This window comes from Grus americana, chromosome 20 (genome assembly GCF_028858705.1).
Source record: "Grus americana isolate bGruAme1 chromosome 20, bGruAme1.mat, whole genome shotgun sequence".
Classification (NCBI taxonomy): domain Eukaryota; kingdom Metazoa; phylum Chordata; class Aves; order Gruiformes; family Gruidae; genus Grus; species Grus americana.
The window spans coordinates 12,005,454-12,029,032 of record NC_072871.1 but is presented as its reverse complement, the minus strand read 5'-3'; the positions used below and the strand labels follow the sequence as shown (position 1 = coordinate 12,029,032).

The window sequence follows — 23,579 nt, the reverse complement described above, 5'->3', positions numbered from 1 at the left end:
GCACTGATTGCAAATTCAAAGGTGATAATATGGCACCACTCACAACAGGCATTGCATTAGCAACAAACTTTAGTAATTGCTGTTCCACAACACAACCCCCCCTTTCAGTTTTCAATGATCATAGCTCCATAGCTGAACAGTCCAAATAAAATTTCAGTTCATCTACAAGCAGCCAGCAGAGCCTTCTAATTGAAGTGTTTCAGATTTAAATGCTATTTCTTTTCAAGTTCCATGCTGGCAAGACCTGAAAAAACTACAGGCTTAAAACTGGATGGTAGTGTAAGCAAGACTTTCAATTAAAGATAATAAAATAGAAACTTGGGGTGAGGGGGAAATAGTCTCTTTTTACTCAATACCAGAATGGATCTCTGCTCTCCAAAATGATTATAGCTGGGATTTGTTGTGGTTTGGGGTTCTGGTTTTGGTTCCCCCTCCACACACACACAATGTGCAAACTTCCAAGCTTCAACTTCTTCCTCAAAAAGTTTGTTGTTTAGAAGGCAAGCAATATTCAAAGAGTGACACCATCCTTTCAGAAACTTTAAAGCCACTCATCCGTGCAACCTAAGGAGTCAACTGACTCATTTTCAGGAGTCAACTGCTTTTTTAGTTTCTAGTAACCACTGTAATATTTAATTTACTAAATTTCAGTTATACTGAGATACCCAGAATGCATGCAGGACTATACATGGGGAAATAGTTTAATACTATCTATTCCTTTATTTCTGAGAACATTATCTTTGAGACTGTAAAGGGCTTGCTAACATAGGTGCCTCAACTTCTGTCAGGATACAGTCTCAGCTATCGTTAAGCAATAGATTCACCAGCTTCCTAAGCAACATGAATTAGTTGTTTAAAGTCTTGTTAACAAAAGAGATGCATGACCACACCCCCAAACCACCTGCAAGCAAAACCTGTTTTGAGAATTAAAGCAGCATAAATGCTAGTCTCTGCTTTTTTACCCCATAAAGGCCTTGACAACTCTCTTTTCTTTGATTCCCTGCCCCACCACACTGAAAAGAACGCTTTTATTCCTTACTTTCCTCTAGTTGTGCTATTATACTTGCACCAGATCTTCATCACACCACTAAAAACCTCAACAGCAGGTTTTACTAATTCTGATATCGCCAGAGGAAAAACTATAGCATGGTGAAATCAAGAAACATGCGTTTGCAGACACTCTGGATGAGTTCTGGAAGTCAGGTTCAACTTTATGCTATTGGCCTGATGGCACACACAAACACTACAATCAGATAAAAGCAAGGCTGATAACGCAAGCTTAGCTGCAGGTAACTATACACTTAGGTAACTAATAATTTCCCAAGCTCCCTGAACTAATTAAAACAGATGGCCCAAGTGACCTAGTGCCAATAAATCCAGCATAGTTTAAATAAACTTGTCAGTCAATAGCGCACTGAAGTACTTTATGGAAAGTGGAGCAATCTCCACTCCAAAAGCCAGTATTCAAAATGTTAATAAAAGTATTCCAAACCACATCTACACATAGGTACTTCACTAGGTGGAAAGTTTATCCGCCGAAGTTATATAAACACTAATATAACGTCACCTTGCTATACACAAATAGTCACACTTTAAAAAAAACCAAATCACAGCTTTCTCAATGCAGGATCTCTTGTCAAGTCATTTGTGAGGAACGAATTTGAAATTCTAAGTAAGACTAAGACTGAGATCCTCTAATCATATTGGGCCCGTGATGCCCCACACAAATGAACAAACCAGGAAATTCCAGCGATAGTCTTAAATCGTGTCACACTTAAGCAAAGACAGCTGAATAACTAGTTAACAGGCTTTTAACTTCAATCAAACAACACAGTGTTCTGGTAGATGAAGTACAGTTCCCAGGGCACATGGTGTCAGTGTGATTTATGACCAGTCCCATCAGTAATTTGTGATGCGATTTTCAACTCTTGTAGATAAGGAACTCAGGATAGGCCAGGTTAAGGAATTTCCATTACCTTGTAAAACAGTGAGATCATCCATTGAATGCCACGGTATTTTGTATCTGGGACTGATAGGACACATGTGGCGAACAGGAACTCCCTTAAATCTTCACAGTATCATATCACAATCACGTCTTTCTTCTCAAATACACAGTATACAAGATGAGTCTCTTTAACACTTCCATCCCTAGCTATTGCAATCATTCCCCTGTTAGAAGAATGTCCACATCCCAGCAGCCACACTTGGAAATGACAGGATTAAAACAAAGTCAGTAACATTTCCACGTGGTTTGAGTCACTGATTCTTCACTAACTTTTAAAATTAGTTTTATATAAAAGATCCAAGGCACTCGACAGTTAAGAGTGAAAAAAATCTGTTTAAATATCTTTTAAAATGCAACATTTTAATCTCACTGGAAGATATAACACCAATAGCAAACTTCTTATTCTCATATTCAAGAGCTTTCATAAAGACAAATTTTAGTAAAAAGTATTAATTTTAAGTACCAATACAAGTTTGGAGCCAGCTTAGAGGAGAAAAAGGAGAAGCCAATAAGCCAAGAACCAATTTGTTTAAAAAAAAAAAAAAAAAATCAGTGGCCAATTTAACCACAACACAATACAGTTAAGCTACAAACTCAAGACAAAGGAAAAGACTGTAAAAACATTAATTGGAAAAGGCTAAATGGAGAAAGAGATAGCATAATATTTCAAAAGATTATTACTTCTGTAAGTATTTCTGTCAAGAGATGTTCTTCTGTTCAGTGTATTTTTATCTCAAGCCAAATGAAAAAGCAGCTGGTAGTGCCAGTTATGCTTCTCTGAGAGGTGGGGAGGAGGGGGACACACTCAACATACACGCACACTCCTCCCAGAACGTCCTTCACATTTGCTGTAACAGCATAGAAATTCAGACACCAGAACAACTTATTCTGGGGGGGGGGTGGGGGGGGGTGGTGTGTGTGTGTGATCAATATCAGCATTTCATCCCTCTTCACTAATCGTAAGTTAAATTTGGGGCACGCCAGTCAATGGTTATCCACCCCCTCCCTCCCCGCCAACAGAAAAGAGGGATTTCAACAACTAAGACCACTGCTGACAGCAATGAAGTGAAGCCAGACCTCAAGACTGACACTTTTCCCTCTCATTTCTACTGCAGGTAAAGTAAGGTGCTCAGGTACTGCTTTGGCAGAGGCCATGAATGAGGACAGAAGTATTTTAGAGCAATCATTGTTTTCAAAGAAAAATTCAGACTGATAACAAAGCAGCCCTTCTCACTGAAATCTTTGAAAAGTTTGTCATGAAAGGATAAGCCTCACTCCCTCCCATCTGATATACAAAAATCCCAGCCTGTTTTACACTTCTTTACAATACTCAACTTTATATTTTCTTCACAGGTATACCAAACACTACCATTATAGAAGTGACACGTGCAATGAATGAGAAGTGACAGTAGGGAGAAAAACCACTGGTGGCAAGAGGAAAGCAAGCAGCTGATTGCTCCCTTTTCCACCGCCCTGAAATTATAACTCTAACCACTTTAAACCTCAGTTCAAACTGATCATTACAACTGGCAGTACAATTAATTTATTTATTCATTTTTAAAGAATGAAGGTGTCTGGCGTCTTCCAGTAGTCCATATTTTTCTGGTTATATTAAAATCTGATATGAGACTCCATTCCTAAACTCAATAATCACTTGTAACTCGGTATTATATACATTCTTATGTACTTTGTTACAGGTGCTTAACTGATGCAGGAACAGCAAGATCACAAAAACCCAATAACCCCAAACAAAGAGAGAGAATCATATTCAGCAATTTTTAAGATTCTTTTCAAACTATGCTGTGCTAATACACTATGCTAATTGCTACCCATCAAATTTCTGTCAGAGGGAAAATTGTTTAAAAGCAACGCATGCTGAAAAAAGCCCAAACACGGTAGGGCTGACATTTAACTCTTTGGCAGAAGCCATGCTAACAAGCCAGTTACTACATGAAAGGGAATCATTTCAATTCCTTACACACAACCAAGTATATTAATAGCAAATAAATAGATAAGAACAAGCACTGTTTTTCCATGCCAATTTCATTAACAGTACACAAGGAAAATAAGTTCAACTAAGGAATCTTTTCAAAACTATGAACAGGTAAACAGAGAGCTCTAGACTTCGCAGTAAGACAAAGAGCGAGACCTCCTAAATGTCTACAGCAGTTTTTCTGCCACCAAGAGAAACTTTTAAACATATTCCAAGAATTAGGCTGCAATTCAGTAAATCTTGAAACCACTGCAAACTACCTAGCATACTCAGTCAAGGCGTTTTAACTACTCCAAGCATCGAAGTAGGCATTACACAGAACAATACCAAATGACGTGTAGCTTTTTAATGAAAAACAAAAAAGAATACTACCCAGGAAAGTGATAGCAGTTCACCATTCCAAGAAATTTGCTCTATATCTTAATGTGCTACCCAAAGAAAGGCTTATGCTAACAAAGGAAGTATTATTCCTTGTCCTCGTTATGTTGATTAAACTACATGAAAATATAGCAGCTACATACCAGACCGAGATCCTAAGCTGTAATATGCTTTCAAAAAATATACACCTGTTTGCAACATGCCATAAGATCTGGTACCCCTCCCCTGCCTCCACCATTAAAAAGTGCTTTATTTGATTTGCTTATTACAGAAGATATGTTTTCCAAAGTTATACATATATATTTAAATGTTTTTGCATGCATATGTGCGTGCATGTGTATTATAAGCTATTCAGTTCTTACAGACACTGATTTTGGTAATCACATCACCAGCTCGTATAAGGTGCTTGGCCGCTGCAAGAATTTCAGGGATCGGTACAGGTCAATATCCCAGCAGTCCAGCTCTAAATTGGGCCAGCATTCATTTTAAACTACAAATAGTTACTAAAGTCACATGTTTGTTCAAACACCAAAACATCTCCAATTGGACAGTACATCTCACGTGGCAACCCTTTAATAATGCTACTTTTTATCAGTCACCATAAAAGTAAATTCTCAAGTAACAAAGAGTTAAGGAGCCAGGATTAAATACAGCCAAAGATAGAACCATTTTAATTAAAGCTTATCTCATGACAAAGTAGATATTCTGACTATATTTTCATCTGAGTAAGTCCGTGCAACTCCTCATAAAGGCAATTTAGTACTGGGTTGACTAGGCTGTTAAAAAAAAAATCCTAAAAAAAAGAACAAATGAACAAACAAAACCAAAGTGTTTTACCAATGAAAGTATTTTAAGCCCATGATTTTATTTTAAGCTTAAGTGTGGCATAGCTGTTTCTGATAAGCAGAGTACCTGATTGCTGCTTAGCAAAGTCAAGTCAACTGCAGACAGAAGTATGTATTCCCAATGCTTGCACTAATTATTAGAACTTCCTGAGTTTCCAAAGATTCAGTTTCTAGTTGTTCATACATGTAAACCAAAGAGGATTTTTTCCACCTAATGGGATCACTTCAGTAGCGCTTCGATTATGACTGTTTTCTAACAACTTGCCACAGAAGTTAATGTCAGGAAACTACAAGATCAGACCAGACGAAGAATGAAAACCTTCTGTATTAGCATCTACTGAACACTCTCTGGAAACAACAGTTCTGGAAACAGTTCTGCACACAAAACCTGATCCCAGTTTCTGTGTCATTTCTATGGGTTTTGAATCATGTACTTCTTTAACGCATGTTCTTTCTTTCACTGATTGCCGTGTAAAGGACTCATTAAAAAAACCCCAAACAACAAGGAGAGAAGCACTGACTAAACTGATAAAACAATGATAGAGGCTGCATCCGTAGCAAACAAAGGGTGAAAACTTCAGAACTTTAGTCCTCCAAGTTCTCTGTGATAACAGGAAGCAAAATGTTTTCTTGTAAAAGTAAACAACATCCTGACTTCACATTACCTACCCACGAGCAAGGAAATCAGAGAAGCCTTCCTCAGCGAGGGGACAGACTGCTACCAACTGCTTTAATGCCTAACCCCGGACGAGGGAACCTCCTCAGCAAGTGACTGAGGCAGAAGTCTGGAAATCGCTACTGAGCGTTTGAAACGGAGGTGCTGAACCTTTTCCGATAAACCGCGCAAAATTAAAGAGGCGCGTTGGCTGGGGGGGGGGGGGGGAAGTTGGGGGGGGGCAGCGCCCCCAGCCTCCCCCCCCCCTTCGGGCAGCCCCACCGCGGGGGGGGGTGGGGGGGTGGGGTGTAGCGACCAAGAGCAAGTTTGGCTGGGGGGAAGGAAAGGGGACGGAGGGAGGAAGGAAAGGGGACGGAGGGGGGAACATCACCCCCCCCGCCAGGCTTTACCCTCGCCTTCCCCATCCCCCCGGCCCCTTCCCTTTCTCCTGCCGCCTCCTCCCCGAGCCCTTTCTCCCTGCCTCCCCCCTCTCTCTGCTCTCTGCCTCGTTCTCTCCGTCCCCCCCGTCTGCCTCCGCTCTCGCCCCGCTGGGGGAGGAAGGAGGAGGCCCAGCGCACTCACCTCTCCTTCTCCTCCCCTCAGCTGTTTACCACTCAGGACTCCTCTAGCCCACAGGGCGCCGCCATCTTGGCCCTGCCTCCCCCTCCCCCTCCCATTCACAAGCCGACTCTCCCCTCAAATCCCTCCGCCGCACAAACTAGTCCTACCCCACCGCCTCACTCCCCCCCTCGCCCGACGCGGCACCGGTCCTTCATCGCCCCGCTCGGGCCCTTCCCTGTCAGGGGCCCTTCTCCCCGTGGGGGAGACGCGGCAGGGGAACATCCGCTGCACCCACCCGGTCTCCCTCGGCGGACGTATCTCAGCACGGGAGCGATGCGGTTCCGAAGAGGTCGCGTGATTCTGGGGGCGGTGCCGCGAGGAGCCCCGGGCGGGGGGTACGTCACGCGGGGCGGGGCGGGGCCGGGCGGCGGCCGGTAAACAAGGCCCGGCCTGAGGGGATGGCGGCGGGCGGGGTGTGGGTCTCTCAGCGGCGGTCGTTGTGTGGCGGTTCCCGCTCCGCCCGCGCTGCTAGGCTGGTCGCGGCGCTCAGGGCCCGGCCCGGGGTGTGGAGCGGGACCCCGGTGCCCGCGGGAGGCCCGGCCGGCCGAGGTTGCCTGTGCGGTGGCTCCGCGGGCCGCGCCGCGAACCTGTTATGCGGACTCCTGCCTGTAAAGCGGTTTTTAAAGTGCGTGAGTGTGCTGAAAGGGAATAAAGCGGTCTGGAGAGTCCCTGTGTGTGTGGAGTGGCGGTAACGGGACGCCGTGCACCGCGCTGCGGGGCTGTGGGGGGAGGCGGCAGGGCAGCACCCCGCCTCTGCTGGGTGAGTGTGCAAAGCACCGCGTACCGTCCTTCTGTGGGCCCCTGAGCGCTTCCTACAGGCCGTGCACAAGGATTCTTTTTTTTTGCTGAAATGCAGCAACTATACACCATAAACCATCCTTCCTTCCAGATACGGTTTATTTTTCCGTGTGGAAAATGCAGAGTTTAGAAAAGAAGAATGGAAATTACCTCAGGGCAGGTTCTCCGGCCTTCTGTTCTGTATGCCATACCAACAGGTTTTCACCTCAGCGTTTGAATCCCCAGGCTGGCAGAGTCCTGGCGTTTCTCATCCTCCAAGGAGGGGGAGTTCAGGGGGACGCACCAGAGGTGCTGGTCTGACTCTTTGGTCTGTATGAATTGTCCTCAGGCACCAGCAGGAATCACAGACATTAAATTTGAAAGGTAGAAACTAAGTGTTAAGAAAATAAAAGCAGATGAGAACCATATCTGAGAAGTATCGGTTGATTTTTAACTCCTGCGGCGTTGGTTGTGGTGTTTCACAGCCCTTGTCCCTGCAGGGCAGAGATGGTTCCCTCACGCTGCACCTGCAATAGGTCATCCCGCTGCTGGATGAGATAGAGTCGCTTGGAACCAGCGTGTTTTTAATCTAGTCCTGCCTCGTGCGTGGCAATTAATATTTATTACGGTCTGGTCTGAGTGATGGTATTTTTTTTCCTGCTGTGCAGAAGACATGTTTATTTAATCTGCCACAGAAAAGAGTGGAAATTAGGATGAGCTTCAGAAAAGAGCTGGAAGCAATTAGTTGTGTTATTTTACTGTGACTTAATTACCGTAACATTCAAATTGACAAAGAAAACATGGATGCTACAGGAGGGGTTTGCTGCTAGATTTGAAAGGGAAAATGACCACATTAGAATGGACATGATGTGTCATAATTAACCTGTTTATTATTCCTGAGTTATACATTTAATAATGTATTTACTTAGGATGCACTGGAGCATATGACACGTAGTAAGAACTCACGGCAATACACAACATGAAACTGTGCTCAGATGCAAGCAGAACCGGCTGTACATCCACCACGGCCCGTGTGGGCCAGGGCCAGGACAAGCTTCTGTGAGCCCAAAGCCCTCTGCAGCTCTCCATTCTCTGCAGACCCTGACATAAGAAGAGAGAACAGGGAAAATTATATCAACAGGAAGAACATAAAATCAGAATGACTGCATGGGGCCAGCTCAAAGGTCCTTCTAGCCCAAAATACATCTCCAGCACTCTTTTTTTTTTTTTTTTTTTTAATTCAGCTTGTATAAATCGCCTTTTGATGGCGATTTCAATGGAGAGGAGAGGTGATAAGTTTAACAGAAGCCACAAACAGAAATCCAGGGCAGAGTAAGAAGACAAGAAGCCGAGGTGATAGCTGCCTGCGCTCCCATCCTGCAACTATTTGCTCCGCAGGAACTCCTGAAATAAAATAAAGGGAGAAGGTGGGTGAGAGCTGAACCAGACAGCCGTGTCCCCATCTCTCTTCAGGTGTTCTAGTGTAATAGTCATAAAAGCGAGTATCTGAGCCCATGATCTCAGAGATCAGTTTGTATGCAATTGTATCTGGGCTTTGCGAGATGGTGGCTACTTGAGGAAGCAGAACAGCTGATAGAGATGTTTTATTTTCAGTTGCTCTATGCATAGGTTACCGACACTGGGAGATGAAGTCATCCTCCTTCTCCAAAGGAGCGTGCCCAATGCTCTTTGGAGCACCTCAGAAATCAGCTAGCCGGTGAGGTTGTACGGAACATACTGTTAGATTTTTTTGCACAACTGGTTTTCTATAGGGTTTTTGTGTGGCTGACTTGCTTTTACCGTCACTAGTTTAAGAGCCACATTCTGCAGCCATTTGCACTTTATGTCAACGGGAAGTCTGTATGCAGGGGTGCTGGCAGAAGCCGACTCCAATGTTTCATAAAATAACATCTCAGTCCTTTCAGCAGCTTGTCATTTTCCTGTTTTGTTTAATTCCTGTAACTGTCTTCATATGAAACCCTGAAGCTGCAATGTAGATTTTGGTTTTCTGTTACAATGCTTGTTTTTGTAGCGGGAAATGTAATCCTTCAAATGCCTGTGTTTAAGAGGATGCAAATCAGCTTGCAAGCACAATGCCTTGGGAACGTTTCTTTCATGCAAAACCCAGCTAGATAAATAAGGAGGGGAGGAGGGAGAGGGGAAAAGGGATTGTTTGCTTCTATAAACAACAAGAATTAATTATGTTCAGTAAATGACAGATGGGTTAAGATCAAAATCTGAATCTTTCTCAACGCGGGTGAAATCTACGCTCCTATCTCCGAGTTGCATCAAAACCCATTGCACAGCCTGTCCGGTGCCATGGGGCAATGGCAGGGCGCGATGACAAGGGCTGTGACTCGTGGCTGTCCCGGCAGAGAGCGCTCGGGCCAGCACGCCTGGCACCGCCGCCCGGCACGGCGGGATGCGAAATGCCTCCGCTCTGAATCTGAAGTGTCTCTGGACCACATCTGCTCCGTCAGGGAAACACCACCCCGACAGCCCACCCTGTTGCAGGGCACAAAAGGGGTTATTGCTTCCTGGTGCTTTCACCACCCTGAGCTGCGGTGGGAAAAGGGACCGAGTTGGGTCCTGCTCTAACACAGCCCATTGCAGAAAAGAGTGACACGTGTTTGAAAGCTCACAGCGAGCAGAAAAATGCCATGATATAAAGGCATTTCTCTGATGGTGATGTCCCAGTACTTGGCACTCAACAGCTGCGTGTGCACTTATATACGTCGTAAAGTATAAGCTTCCCGGAAGGCACCTTTGCTGTCCCGACTCCGGCCGTGCACAGGGAGTGCTCTAAGTGCAGGCGGGGATAACCGAGGGCACGTACAGCTCGTGCCACTGTGCACCTGCGCGCTCGGGAGGATCGTGATCATCAGAGAATAGGTGAAATCAAGGAAATTACTTCTCCCCCCCGCCCCAAGCCTTTGGGGAGATGAGCTCTCCTTCTTTGTCCCCAAATAAGCATCGTGGCCAAGGCTTCTCAAAATCGCTGCTCTCCAGGTCCTGGTCCCACCTCTGCTGGGGAAAACCGGGTGACCTGAGAAAAGTCTCTCTGCCTCTGCTCCATTCTCCCTCCTTCCACCCTGCCGTTACAGAGCGTTCGGCAGTCAATTATTTCACTTTTGCAAACCCATTTTCAAACCTTTTTTGAAAGCAAGTGATAGAAGTGCAAATTCTTATTATTGCTCTTGAAGAGCTTTTTGCAAAGATGCTTGTTAATGAGCTTGCTTAATGAGCTTTCTTAAATCTATATTTATATCCTATATACAGCTGTATATAGATAGAGCAATGCCTAAAAATATGTATGGATTGCACACGCATATGCCTAGGAATATGAAGGCTGATTAACACACATCTTTTTCAGTTATTACCGTGCAAGTATTTATTCTTTTTTCCTTGGAAATTGGAGAGATAAAAGATCCATTCTGGAATAAAATAATTTTGTGCATATGTGCTAGATGGTTTTGTTTATGAGACTCAAGTATGTGAGTGTGTGTATGTGAGACAGATGGTGTGTCTGTTTGTGAAAGATATGATGCGTGGATGAATGTGTGTAAAAATACAGGTTTCTTAAGAGCTATTCTTTTTTTTTTTTTTAAAGAAAAGACAAAATAACAAATGCCTGCTCAGTACATTATTTCACCGTGTCATGCTCTTTGTCAATATGACAGAGGAGTATTCCTGCAGCAGGCGAAGCTGCCCCAGAAAGTGAAGGGTGCTGCCCCCAGGGTTCCGAGCCGGGCATCGTGAATTCTCTTCAAGTTTTCAAAGTCCTGGAAAGTTTTGATAAGCAAATACTTTCTGGGCTCTGCTTCTCTATTGGCTGTTTCTTCACCGCCAGATTTTGACACAAATAATCTGATTGAAAAATCAGGGAGGGGAACAGGGGCAAAAAAAACAGAGAGAGAAAAAAGGAGAAGTGTCTATTTCAGCAGACTGCGACTTAGTGAAAAAGTGGAAGAGGAGTCCAGAGAGAAGACGACGTCTCGCTTGTCTGAGCAGATTTCAAGGCGAATCCAGTAAAGCAAAGTCCCCCAAACAGGTGATTTATTTATTCTTTTAATCACTTTTTAATTTCACTGTTTTTCTAACTTCTCTGAGATGTTTTTCTAAGCTTTTTCTTCTTCTTTCCTTGTGTTTGCAAATATGTAACATATTCCACTGCGTAAGTCACTTGTCCTGAGGATGCCTTTATGATAATGGTTCGCTTAAATGAGTCAAACCTTTTAAAATTATGTACCATATACTTCACTCTCCCATGTGAAAACAGTAAGAGTAGAACAAAAGAGGAAAGATGTGACAATGGTCTGAGATACCTGCGTCCCAGCAAGCTCCATGCAGCAGGAACAGTTTCCAGATGTAGACTTTTGTACTTAAGTGTTGAGGAGAGGGCGTACTCTGTTTTTCCTTTTAATTGCTCTTTTACAGGGCCAGACCTTTAAATTCAGAAAACAGCACACCTCTGCTGACATCAATCTATGCCAGTTTTTCTAGATGAGAATTCAGTCTCTCCCGTTCAGGATTTTTGCTTCAACGCTATCTTTTCTGTTATTATTTTTCCATCCTTTCTCAGTACATGCTGATTAGTGTGACAATTTTTAGCATATGGAATTAGCTATGTATAGACGCTCCTCATATACCACCAGATTGATCCGCTGCATTAAGCAGGAAAACAAATGATTTGCAAGTTCACGCAGTAAATGCATCCATAGGTTAAGGGGCTATAGCGTTTGTTGGATTGCACTGTGTAGGTCTATTTATCCCTGGAAGCCTCAGGCAAAGTTTGCTGCAGCCAGTGGCGTTCCCAACATCGCCAGGAGCTAAATGAGGTTTCTAAAGAACGAATGCTGCAATTATATTCTAAACGTTTTTTTTCTAGATACTACAGATATACAAGCATTTCCATTTCACTTCTTGGACAAAATTTCCACCATGATTTGCTACCCCTGCCTTAATGTCCATTTGCCCAGCCTTACCGCAGGAATTAACAATGTTCTGCTCATTTTTCCACTCCAAAAGCCACATTCAAATCAGTTGCCCCAAGTTCGGTTTTGCAAGGGTGGACGAGTGAAGACATGATTAATTTTGTTGTAAAGAGCTGGAATTCTCTTTGAATATGACTTCATATTTAAAGACTCGGGAGTCCATAAAACCTCTTATTTGGACTCTTAAAAATTTCAGACACAGGTTGGGTTCTGTTTTGTGCTTTTTTCTTCAAAAATGTAGTCGTCTGAAAGACAAACTAGTCTTTATTTTTGATAGCTTCACTTTTGCCAGAAAGAACAGAAAACAGCAATATTAAGATGTAAATATAAATTAAGCAATGGGAAGGAAATAAGCCTCTTCTAAAACTTTGTACACTCATCAACTTATATGAAGACATATATCAATTATAAGTTAAAATAAAGCATTTCTACTGAGTGTAGTGGGAAAAAGAGTTTCATGTCTACAATTAAGCTTGTAAATTTGAAAAAAGGATTACTTGAATTTAGGGGAAAATGAAAGTCAGCTTTAGAATAGAATTTACACTGCAAATTGGGTTCCTGATTCAGCGTGGCACAATCCTGCAAACACCCGTCCCGAGTACGGTGTTTCGTGTTGTGAATCATCTCTGAAGGAACTGGAGAGAACAGCTCCGTAATCCAATTCATCAGGAATATGGATTTTTTCTAAATTGTATCAAAGGACCCAGCCCTGTTTTTTTGGGAACTGTGAGGTGCCGTGCAGTGAAGCAGGAGTTAGGGCTTCACGAGGAACGTAGGATCAAGTGACATTAGGATCCTGAAGTCAGAAACCACCCCCTAAAAAAACCCCAAACCCTTCTAATTTGGTTTTCACACAATCTCCCGTGTTTCAGTATTACATTACAGTTTTACGTGTAATACTCAGCAAAATCACCAGAGAGCATCGCTGAGGATGAAGGAACTTTGAGTGTGGACACAGGAGGGAAACCGGCTGGGTCTGCTTTCAGATCTGGCTGGGGAATTTTTGCCTGGTAAAAGAAGCCCTTCCAAGGAGCTTCAAGTTAGGTACCCAAAATAGCGACGCAGGTTCTTCTCCCTTGGGTCCTTTTGGCTGTCTTTTCCTCAGGGCAGATTACTACAACGTTATTGTACAGATACACGAATGGCAAACAAATAAGACTGTCAGTTCTGGCTGGCTACTGATTTTATGTTCTCTAGTGAATCCAAACAATGCCACACCACCTGCATTTTGGGCAGGCTCTCCTGCCCAAGCAATGAACTCCCTCGTGCACTTGCCAGTCAAGAGAGAAACTGCTGCCACAGGGGCTGCAAGAACACGCCCCATAAAAATAAAGTTTAATTTTTAGCAAAAGGTTGAAGCTAAATTCTGTCGGAAGCTGTTGCCCACAGCACTACTGTCCCTGGGAAATATAGTTAGCCATTAGTAGCAGCTGATCACTTGCTACTGATAATCCTGAGTTTCAAGGAGAGATGGTATTTTTTTCTCTCACAATCTGTGCTTCGAGTTTTCCTCTAACCCGGCTGTGTGAATCACAAAGACAGTCCAATGCAGTTGTTAATTAACTACGCTTTGGGCTCCCAGTTCCTGTTTTCTCTGTAAAATGGGGTGGGGGAAGGTAACTTCCTTTTGCAACGTTCAGTAGTGCATTAAAGATCGTTGTGCTCAGTAGAGGCCCTTATCAGCGGGCAAGATACTGGACCAAATTTGACTTCTACATATGCTGGGGCAAACGCATCCAGAAAATCCCGTTGATTCAGGTGCATCCACTTCCAACTGCCATCAGAAAAGAGGGGCTGTACCGAGTGCCTTTGTGTACTTAGCGTATGGGTGCTACCGTAAAACACCATAAGATTGCTTCTGCCGCCCATCTCCAGTCCTCGAATTTACCTGGCCGAGCTGTCTGACTGCTGCCGCGGGGTCGTGTAGCCCACAGGCATGGAGAGGCTCCAGCAGCAGGCACTGCTGGGTGCGGGCTGCCACCCTGCCTTCAGCTACCCGCTGCCAGAACCTCTTCCTCCGCTCTCTTGGAAGCCCAGGGAAATTAACTGGTTAATTCAGGCAGAGAAATCCCATGTCTAAAGCTTGCTGGTATGAGTAGCCTCCATTGTGGACACAGTTGTGCCCCACCACATGGGAAAATCCCTTTGACGTGAGTGGAAGTTCCACGTATAAAGGGTTTGTGGCAGGACGTTGACTTGGGGCACGTCTGTGTTGCACAGATACCCCGTCTGGGGCCGCGACTAGAGAGACCCTCCTGTGACGCCTCTGCGCTAGGCACTGCCGGTAGGACGCGAGGCGCACAGGCTCAGCGGAGCACGCTGCTGGAAGGGCTGTGCCCGTCGCAGAACAGTCCCGTGTTTGTACCGAGCTGGAGGTATTTCTGTGCCAGGCACAGACACACGTTACGATACTTAGAAGGAACCTCATTAGAGAGTTACGGGAGGGTAAATGCAGCAACGTACTTCAGCATCCCTTCCCCCGAGGGCATCCTTATGGTTCATTCTCAGTGCTGTTTTGTCCTCTTTCTAAAATTAAATTAACAAATCTACTCTTGGCCTCTGTTTTCTCTTCTTCATCTCGAGTTACATGCAAATTTCTTGGAAAAATATGAAGAAAAACAGGTGAGTCATTTCAGAAGAAAAAAATGGCTAGAGACACCAAGAGCTATCCCTGAAGTCATAGAAGAAACAGTGGGAATCCTGGACCAGATTTAAGACGACAGCTAAGCTGTAACTCATTTCCAAAGGCAGCTGGGCTGGTGAGCGCCTGGCTCTCACCAGCAGCAGTGGGCTTGGCAATCCACCTCTCCACAGCAGACCTTGCTGTGTGAATTCCAGGTACACGTACCTGCCGCCGGAGGCACCGCTGTAAACGTGGCCCTCGGACCCTTAAACAAAACACGGCTGGGCTGCGTAATTATATTTAGCATGTAGGGGTAGTGCAGGCACTAGGGAGAAGACCTTTTCCATCCCTGGCTGTTTGGGATTCCAGGAGCCCACACTGTTCTGTCCTGACTTACACAGATGTTTCAGGTCATTCCTACTTAACGGGAGTTTGGTTTTTTTAAGTAAATAAGTAGGCTACACTTAACTGCTCTCAGGAAAACCCAAAACTTAATAATGAACGTTCCCATCAACAGAGAGCCAGGACGTACTGCTGACTTTTCATATGAAATATTGCAAGATTTGCTTTTAGTGCTACTATCCTGAACAATTACAAGGGAAAATGCAAATATGTATGCAAATAAGGCGCCAGCTGATATTGCCATACACAGCATCGAGCCTGTTGTCATACTGCTGCCATGAGAACAGTTACTAGCCCTGGGGAGCGGGCACAGGGCGGGCTGGGTTCTGGGTAGTAAAGATAACAGATACATTGCAAGAGAATTTTGTATGATTAAATTTCAGCATTTTATGTTTGTTCCTAACCCGTCATTTCAACGGTCTGTGATATTTGAGTCAGATCCAAAAGGTAACCTCTCTCACGCAGCACTTCTGCTCTGCCTCTGCGCGACTGTTTGTCAGCCAGAATACAAACTGCTCAAGCTACGGCCAGCGAGAAGAAAACCCACCACACATCACGGCTGCAGGGATTTTCCACTGTCTCTCTCCTATTATGGCTGTTGTTTCTATAATTATTATTTGTGTAGCAGTTTCACAGAGGAGCCCACGTCACGGCTTGGGACCGCGCTCTTCTAGGTGCGGCACAAACACCGAGACAGACCCTTTCCCAAAGGGGTGAGCTCCAGCCCGCGGTCCCCACGGTGTCCTCGCTGGGAGGGACCGTGTCCTGCAGCCGGAGCAGAGAGCTACAGGACAGGGATCCTGGCTTCTAATGCATCTTTGCCACAGGCGCAGTTTTGGTCTGTAACACAGCGCGCGATTTAAGCATGCCTCTGTTTCTCCACCTGCAATACAAAGGCAGCAGTAATCCTTTGCCTCAACCTAGGGGTAGATTATGAAGTGTCATTTTTGCAGAGTATACGGTAATCTGCAATCCCATCTTCAGTCTGCCGTCCCATCTCTACGTTCAGTGGCAGAGACTGTCTCGCGGTAAGTTTTTTCGCTTAGCCCCCTCCACAGCTGTGTGTTCGCCCCAGAGTTGAGATCCATCACGCGCCTAAACCCATGCGGCCACTCCCTGCTCTTCAGCTGGGTTCAGGGACTTTTGAGATGAGCTCTCTGTCTCCCTAGTAGAAGAGTTTTAATTCTCACCGCTGCTGCGTACAGAGCTGATGTGACGGGGGAACAAATGAGAAATCACCCCCCAAACCACAGAGGTTTACCTGCTGGTTTTCCGTGTTTCTGCGCAGGCAGTGAATGGAAAATGCCACGTTCCTTTTTGGTGAAGAGCAAAAAGGCTCATACCTACCATCACCACCGCTTTGTGGAAGATGACCTGCCTATACTCACGTGGGATCCAATAAGCTCTCCCTTCACTGGTGAGTCAATCCATCCGCTGGGCTTGTAAGAACACACCAAGGCAAATCAATAATTGAGTGGGCAAGCTCAGGGAGTAGAATGAGTGAGCTAAAGAGCAACTAAGGGCTTCCACACGGGGATGTCAGTCTAAGGACAAACTGATCCCCTACTGTGTGCCCTCTTTCTCCAGTCCAAATCCACGCTGTCTCACCGAACCCAAATTTAGATCCTCCCTTTGTTTCCTGCTGGGTAGCTGGGCAGATTTGAGATCTAAGATTGCTGCGTGGAGTTGGTCACGTTTGGGAAAGATGGCCAACTTCAGGTAATCAACAGTTGGGAAAAGAGCTTGCACTTAGTTATCGGTCTTCTACAAACTCACAACTCTGCCACCTCGATCTCCAGCTTGCTGTGTTTGCTGCCCACATTCTCTCTGGACCTGCATGTTCTCTACCTCAGTGTGTTACCCCCTCCTCCCGATGATTTGCAAGGGAGGTTACAGCTAGAGTGAGAAAATACTAGCGATGCCCTAACGCTGACTGTGAAAGGAGTCCTACGCACTCACAGGTGAAGGGCCAGCTGCTACACACTCTATTAACACCAACCAACACTGCTCTGCCTACGCCGGCTGTCCTCCCTCTGCTCTCCCACAGCCACCCATGCAGTGGCAGGGCCGGGACAATTACCTTCTTCCTTCAGGCACCATTCAAATTCTCTTTATGCAAATCAAGGATCAACCTACCCTTTGTTCTAGCCCTGGCTATCAAATTAGAGTCCAGCCCTATGATAAGTTTGATAAAAAAGAAAGGAGGTGACATTTTAATTTTGATTCCTGCCGTCATCCTTTGGCCATTTGTTGTGTCTCTCCGGCGCGCGAGAGGGTTTGGACAACAGATGAATGCTGTCCTCCAGCAGCCCAGTCCCACCTCCAGCAGAAAGGAGGCACGTGCATTGGACTTCTGTCCATTTCAGATTCTTACTATGAAGTCTACTTCTAACAAGGGCTGGTTGGTCTCTTTAAGGGCTGGGACAAGCGTGGAGAAATGGGAGCGTGGGCAGGAGGAGACAAGGCTCCGTGCTCACCCTTGCAACTGCGGAAGCAGTTACCTCCCCTCTCTGCTTCCCTCCTCGGCTGTCCATAAATTCCGGTTAACAATACAGAGCTCTCTTAGGAGAGGGGTGGGGAGGTTAATAAGTTAGTGATTGTTAGTTACCCTCACAAATGAAAAGGGTTTTAAATAGGGAAATGACTCTTACAGACATGTGGCCTTCTAGGGTTAATTTTCTCTAACTATATAGGGTATCAAGTGTCCTATCATTTCTTCCTGCCCCCCTCTACCTTGCCTATCTCATCCTGCTTGGAATTTCCCTTTCTCAGCAATGGGCAGACCTCGATTGCTGTGCTGATTGCACCGCTCTGCACTTATTCAGGGAACTGAGCACGGGCTCACGTATCCAAGCATGAGTTCATACATAAGTACAAACCCCACCTCAATAGCTTCTTCTCTTAACAGCCAGAATAAACTAACTGTGACTCTACTGCATGCTTACAGCCATAGGAGACAAGACACTGGAGGACATCAAGAAGCAGGACCTAGAATGTGTGGTTCCTAAACAAGAAAAGGACCCATCTGAACTGAAGGAAGAAAGTGTCCCTGTCCAGTACCTGAGCAGGATGCTGCCAGGCCCTTCAGCTCCAGGTCTGCTACCCAAGACCACAATTGCAAAAGAGTCAGGGCTGGGCTGGCTTACAGAGGCCCTATGACTGGGTCCAGATTTTCAGTAAATGGCAGCTCTTATTTTGACGTCTATGGCCAAACTTGTCCCAGGCAGAGCTCATCAGGAGCGTTCTGTATTTCCCTTTACGCTTCTGGTCTAGATCAGCAGCTCCCTGAAGGATCACACTATGATTCCCAGTGAGTCAGCCTCCAAATTTCAAGGACTAATGCAATTCCCTGCTCTGTGGGTCAAGGCGGGTGGCCACGTGATACTTGTTCAAACACCACATGGAGCAGAGCTGGTAGGGGAGTTAATATTTCATTAGCAACCCCTCCCCCATAAAATTTCCTCAGATTGAAATCAAACTCATAATAGGAACTTTGTATGGGGATCAGGATTTGAATCAAAGGAGGAGGAGTTACCAACTGCAGCTCCCAGTGTCAGGCAGGACATTAAATGGGGGAATGGTACCTCGGGAACTTTTTACTGGTGCCCAACTGCAGGCAATGGCATGACACTCGCTTCTCCCTCTCCAGAGATGGCCGTCCCAGGTCTGCAGATCAAAGACTGCACTAGCACGACAAGCACCCCTACCTTCTACAAAACCAGCTTTTCTTGGGATGCTTTCCACTTGCCATACAGCTACCGACAGATGTCTTCCACCATGCAGTCAGCCCTCCTGGAGCACCCCGTTAGCCTGTACGGAAGCCACCTCCTGCCAAGCTCCGAGCCCCCGCTGGATTACAGCATGCATTACTCCTCGGACATGGAGACCTACCACTGTGTGAAGTGCAACAAGGTGTGTGTCAGATGAAAACCTCGGGGATGGAGAGGGTCTGGAGTGATTTTCATTGCATACATCAGCATTTCACTGGGTTACACCAAAGTGCAATGCACGCAGCTCAGAATGGGTACCTACTTGTTCTCCTGACTAGGGAAAAAGGGCACTAGGAATGATGCAGTTCACATGGCCCACGAGATGGAAGAATCAAATAAAGAGAAGGAACTGAAAACAGGGATAGCGACACAGCTGCCTCAAGTAAAAAAATCACTGGCATTTTGTTTTGCAGGTATTCTCCACTCCCCATGGACTGGAGGTCCATGTCCGAAGGTCTCATAGTGGGACCCGGCCTTTTGCTTGTGAAGTATGTGGCAAAACCTTTGGACACGCTGTAAGCCTGGAGCAGCACACCAATATTCACTCCCAGGTGGGTAGCGTGTTTCCAGAGAACCAGCTCTGCAGAGCTCATGAGTGCTTGGACCTTAGTTGTTGCTTACTCCATCATAAAGGAAGTGACATTTCCAAGGTTACAAACGTGATGGGTTTCCTGTAGCACCCAATGACAATGATAGGAGCTCTGAAGACCACAGATCATAGATCTTGGTCTCATAAATCTCAGACTGCCCTTGAGAATTCCTTGGATGGGAGGGGAGGATTGTTGCTACTGGTTCTTCTGTGCCTCGCCTCCTCCTAAAGGGCACAGGAATTTGGATCACAAGATGTAAACCGTTTCCATAAGTAACCCTCCCCGCATTCTCTTTGTACTGCCCCTAGCACATCAGTCCACAAGCTGAGGAGATTTGCTTATCAAATCTACTGTTCTCAGAGGCTTAACACTCTTCAAGCTCTGTCACATGTCTTGCAGCCACAGGCATCCCATGATTTTCTTTCCCTAGCAGGAAAGAAGTTTTGAGTGCAAGATGTGTGGGAAGACATTCAAACGTTCCTCCACCCTCTCCACTCATCTACTGATCCATTCAGACACACGGCCTTATCCCTGCCAATACTGTGGCAAGCGCTTCCACCAGAAGTCGGATATGAAGAAACACACTTACATCCACACCGGTGAGAAACAAAATATTCACAATAAGCAAATGCAAATTACAGTCCGTCATATTGATATGTGTCCCCAGACACAGAGATATTGGACCAGGGATGCGTCCAGAGGCACTGGACATTTATTCATCCCTACGCAGTAAGACAGCAGAAGGTCTAACCATCACTGAGATGCATGTCACAGAATCCCAGCCTGGTTTGGGTGGGAAGGGACCTCCCAGCCCACCCAGTGCCACCCCTGCCATGGGCAGGGACACCCTCCACTAGCCCAGCTTGCCCAAAGCCCCATCCAACCTGGCCTTGAACACTGCCAGGGAGCCAGGGGCAGCCACAGCTTCTCTGGGCACCCTGTGCCAGGGCCTCAGCACCCTCACAGGGAAGAATTTCTTCCTCACATCTAATCTAAATCTACGCTCTTTCAGCTCCAACAGCTCCACGTCTTTCTTATGTTGGGGACCCCAGAGCTGCACACAGTACTGCAGGTGGGGTCTCAGCAGAGCGGAGCAGAGGGGCAGAATCCCCTCCCTCGACCCGCTGGTCACGTTGCTTTAGATGCAGCCCAGGACATGGGTGGCTTTCTGGGCTGCAAGCGCACATTGCTGGGTCATGCTGAGCTTCTCATGTCCTCGTCTGTGTGACAGGGAGGTAGTTATTGACCAGCCTCCCGTGCACGTCATGGTTGTACCCAGCCCTGGATGCAGACAGGACAGGGGCCACACAGCTGGGGAGGACTGCCTCTGGTTCTTCTCACCCTCTGCTGCTGGGTCAGAGTGCAGACGCATAAGCAGGACAGCAGGGCTAGCAGCACCTTGATGCTGAAGCATCAGTCAGGTCCAAGTCTGCTAAAGGGCATTTCTACCTCCTCTCATCTGTGAAAATGTTTCTTACCATCTTCTCTGCCTTGCAGGGGAGAAGCCCCACAAATGCCAGGTATGCGGCAAAGCCTTCAGCCAGAGCTCCAACCTCATCACTCACAGCCGCAAGCACACTGGCTTCAAGCCCTTCAGCTGTGAGCTCTGCGCCAAGGGCTTCCAGCGCAAGGTGGATCTACGGAGGCACAGAGAGACCCAACACAGTCTCAAGTGAGGGACAGCTCCAGGTCTTTGCTGGAGCTCCCACTGCCAGTACATGCTCCAGGGAAGAAGAATGTCCCTAGCATCTCCATCCAGCATGGGGGTGCCCGCCTCATAAAGCTCATACAGCTTCCTGTGTTCCCCTGGGGACTGGCAAAGTCATGTCATTGGCTTTGGTGTTCTGGTGCCCCAGGCCCTTGCACATCCCAGTAGGTGACAAAGAAACCTGTGGGAGCTCTCACTTTTCCATTACAACAGGTAGCAGCCCAGATCCAACGTCACCTGCGCAAGCGCAAATCCAGAGGAATTCCTCCAGGGTCACTGTCGCTCTGGATTACCAGAGTTTGCAGAATTCGGTTCATCAGACTGACCAGCAGTGAGGTGGGAACTCCTGGACTAGCGGCAGCAACAATCTGTGCCAAGCTAGTGCCGTAACCATGTTCTGCTTTGATGGTTAGGAAGATAAGGCTGGGCCATGCAAATAGGTCGCGTTCAGTGAGCTGCGTTCAGCCTGGACAGGGCTTCTGCAGAGGCTCGCCCAGGTCATAAATTCTGGCAACAGACACCAAAAGTAATTTTCTTTCAGTGGAGCATTTACTGTGATCAAATGACAAGTTAACTGTGTTGTATTTTTAGCTTGGAGTGGGAGGAAAATAGTGAAAACCCAGCTCCTATCCCTAGCCGGTGACAGGGGTCTCTCAATGCGGTCCTGATCTGCACCACACTGCAAAGATCCCTGGGTTAGTGGCGACCAGGCGAGCTCCAGGAAGAGCCCTGCCACAGCACCAGCCATAAGCTAATAAGCCCCGTGTCTCTGTACCGCGCGAGAGAGACTGGCTGCTCTTGGAATCAGGGCTGGTATGTCCCACGGTATTTCACTGCATGCTGGACATACCGACTTCGAGCTGTCCTGAGCAATCCTGTGTCACGGCACGGTCAGGAACAGCCCTTGGATATCAATGTCAAGGGCTAGAGAGTTCTGCTTTCCAGCCACTCTCGTAAAGGAGGAAATGACCTAGCCTGTACACATTGGCATAGTATGCAAGTACCTTACAAATATTATACAAACAGAGCAGTGGTATTTCCTCCTTCTTCCAGGTCTAGAGCACTGGAAGAAGTAAAGCGCCAGTTCCCCTCCAAGCTCGGCTAGATTCTCACTGTAGAGCCTTTGGCAAGTCACTGCAGGGGGCTTTTATTTCTCCACCCCTCCTGGTGATGTGGAGTCATTCACTCAGGTTTGTAGAGTCCCTCGGGTTCTTAACAGGAAGGACAAAGTAGTATTATAGCATTAAAAAGACAAGTGCTTTCAGTTAAGCAGGGCATTGTAGCAGCGCACAGCCCACTCCCTAACTACATCCCTGAACACGTGGCCTCGGACGATGGCACCAGCGGGAAGCGCCCTGGGAACGGGCTGTGGCACTTGCCATTTCACTCCGATGCTGATGAAGGAGAGCTTCCATCATGGGCAAAGAAGAAATGGTCCAAGTGGAAAAATTGATTTATTGCCAGGAGAGAAGTCGTCTGTCCTGCCCTCAGTTACACTGCTGTAAATCCAAAGTTATGCTCCTAAGACCTACACTGAACCTGTCCCTGTTTGATGCTGTGCCTAAGCTGTTAGTCATTAATATGCATTCTGGAAGCTCAAAACAGAGTCTGTACTCCTGGCTTTACTTGTACACTGTAAATATGTATTTATACATATTCTAATGTATATTTTTATTGCACTATACCAGACAGTGACAACATGTACAGGCCTGCTGGGATTTATCTGATAAATCTGTTCCCTCTCGGTAACTGGGCTAACGCGCTGTATGGTACGTTCAAAACATCCATTCCAAGAAAAGTTCATACTTGGCTCTGGAGACACAGGCAGCGAGGATGAGGGGAAAAGGAGAAGGGAAAGAGTACAGCAATGCCCCATATGGTTTGAGTAGAAATAAAGATGGAAATCCACATGCAGAACAGGGGTCCCGTCAGGAACAGGGCTCCCAAACTTAGACAGGAAAGACGACAAATTCCAAGAGCGGGGGCCTATTGACTGCAGAACAGCCACGAACAATGCTCAAAACCTGGGATCCGGAGACATTCCTCTTCAGAGACAGATTTGTGCAGAGCCCTGGACAGGCAGCAAGTCAGCTCTCCAGAGCAGGAGGGCTGTGCAGCTACACCACGCCAGATGACACGGGACGGTGTGCCCAGCAGACGGTGTTCTCAAAGCCCCCGTTAAAACTCTGCTGTCCTTTCCTGGGTCATGCCAGAACCT

At 46.3% G+C, this 23,579-nt stretch overlaps 2 protein-coding genes across 11 annotated transcripts in view; one reads left to right on the top strand and one right to left on the bottom strand.

The window, feature by feature from the left end:
* Window positions 1-6,781, bottom strand: part of TSC1 (TSC complex subunit 1) — a 28,523-nt gene extending 21,742 nt beyond the window's left edge. For 3 of the 7 annotated variants that reach the window (XM_054849210.1, XM_054849216.1, XM_054849215.1), the window contains exon 1: window positions 6,459-6,558. The gene's annotated coding sequence lies outside the window, so the exon portion shown is untranslated. Of the gene's footprint in view, window positions 1-1,976; window positions 2,204-2,686; window positions 3,660-6,458; window positions 6,590-6,732 lie in introns of those variants that run through there. The other 4 variants (XM_054849212.1, XM_054849213.1, XM_054849214.1 and 1 more) reach the window with 4 other exon arrangements.
* Window positions 6,782-8,858: 2,077 nt separating this feature from the next.
* Window positions 8,859-23,107, top strand: GFI1B (growth factor independent 1B transcriptional repressor). Of its 4 annotated transcripts, none has more exons than XM_054849222.1 (7): window positions 8,859-11,325; window positions 16,582-16,710; window positions 18,241-18,387; window positions 18,943-19,205; window positions 19,477-19,614; window positions 20,084-20,252; window positions 21,151-23,107. In XM_054849222.1, exons 2-7 carry the CDS (start codon window positions 16,596-16,598, stop codon window positions 21,327-21,329), a joined length of 1,011 nt encoding a protein of 336 aa, XP_054705197.1. In that variant the 5' UTR covers window positions 8,859-11,325; window positions 16,582-16,595; the 3' UTR covers window positions 21,330-23,107. The 4 variants fall into 4 exon arrangements, with proteins under 4 accessions (XP_054705197.1, XP_054705198.1, XP_054705196.1 ...); XM_054849223.1 differs by having other exon boundaries at window positions 8,860-11,325; window positions 20,087-20,252; XM_054849221.1 differs by lacking the exon at window positions 8,859-11,325 and adding an exon at window positions 13,314-16,321.
* The last annotated feature ends 472 nt before the right edge of the window (window positions 23,108-23,579 follow it).